Here is a 1,315-nt window from a genome sequence, read left to right on the forward strand (position 1 = left end):
AATTTCCTTTTAAATCAAAGAACTTTTTCTTAATACTTGTCTACTCATTATTCGTAATGACAAAAAGCTCAATATTGCAAGAATAWTCGGAGGTGCATTAAAATATCACTTTCATTATTTATGCTTGAAATTCGTACGCGTAAAAACTGTCGAAGCAACTCAAGAGCCAGGCACTATAAATAGTGCTCTATTGTTAGTGGATAAAAGCCGAAACAACTCTCATGGCGCTGGAGCCCGAACTCGTGAGCGCTGCGCTCAGCCTGCGCTAAAAGCGAGAGGCTGCGTYGGCTGATAAAGCAGCGTGCAGGCAAGGCGTACGGCTGCAAGGCGTCTGCCCGGGCTCTGCAGCCTCCCCTGAGCGGCGCGAAGGCGGCAGCCGCACGTCTGTCTGCCTCAGCTATGGAAGAAACAGTTATAAGACACTGGGTGGAAACTCCTGCGCGCTATCAAGACGAGTTTGCGGTCCGAGAGCCAGAAGCGTTCAAATTGGATCACTTTCTGTACGCTTTGCCGGGCCCTGCTACAGCCGCGCTCGGCGGCAGAAGGCGTCCCGCGGAAAGCACAGCTGGGGCCGAGCGCAGCGGCCGGGAGGAGGAAAACGCTCGCTTCCAGGTCTTACTGGATGTCGTGCAATTCCGCCCTGAAGACATCATTATTCAGACTTTCGAAGGCTGGCTGCTGATCAAAGCTCAACACGGGCCCAGGATGGACGAACACGGTTTCGTGTCCAGGAGCTTTACCAGACAATACAAACTGCCTAACGGAGTGGAGAACAAGGATTTGTCTGCACTTTTCTGCCATGATGGCATTTTGGTTGTTGAAATGAAGAACTCGGTGGGAACGAATTAAATTCTTGTGAATAGTTTACCGGTGAGACAAAATCATTCTTAATATAACAAAATAATGTAACTCAAGCAATGCTGTAGAATGTAGTCAAGCATGCGGCTATATTTATATTACAAATAAAGAAAATCTTGTGTATATTTTTCGGTGTGCTGAGCTTGCTGTTTGGTGTGAAAATAAACTGCTTGCCTTCAGCTACATGTGTGCTGGAAAGTGAGGCTTTTTGAACAACAGAAAATTTAGAGCATCAAGAGAAAAAAATCCTCTTTGATAAGATACCAGAAATAAAGCACATTTAAAAGTTCTGCTAAGCAGGAATTGTATTTCAAGGAATAAGCATTTTTAACATGTATTCATGGGATGAATCATTAAAGAAGCAATAGATAGGTTATGAATTTTATGAAAATTTAATTTACATACCAAAATGCTGTTTTATATTAATTAATACTTCAGGTTGAATTTTTCTTCCTTA

The 1,315-nt window shown here is 43.6% G+C and overlaps 1 protein-coding gene across 1 annotated transcript; it reads left to right on the plus strand.

Moving 5' to 3' along the window:
* Nucleotides 1-210: 210 nt before the first annotated feature.
* HSPB3 (heat shock protein family B (small) member 3) lies at nt 211-1,041 on the plus strand. The gene has a single exon (XM_085326429.1). It carries the CDS (start codon nt 400-402, stop codon nt 847-849), a length of 450 nt encoding a protein of 149 aa, XP_085182555.1. The 5' UTR covers nt 211-399; the 3' UTR covers nt 850-1,041.
* Nucleotides 1,042-1,315: the final 274 nt, after the last annotated feature.

Source organism: Rhea americana, unplaced genomic scaffold (assembly GCF_003343005.1).
Source record: "Rhea americana isolate MKP2758 unplaced genomic scaffold, rheAme1 scaffold_13, whole genome shotgun sequence".
Taxonomy (NCBI): Eukaryota; Metazoa; Chordata; class Aves; order Rheiformes; family Rheidae; genus Rhea; species Rhea americana.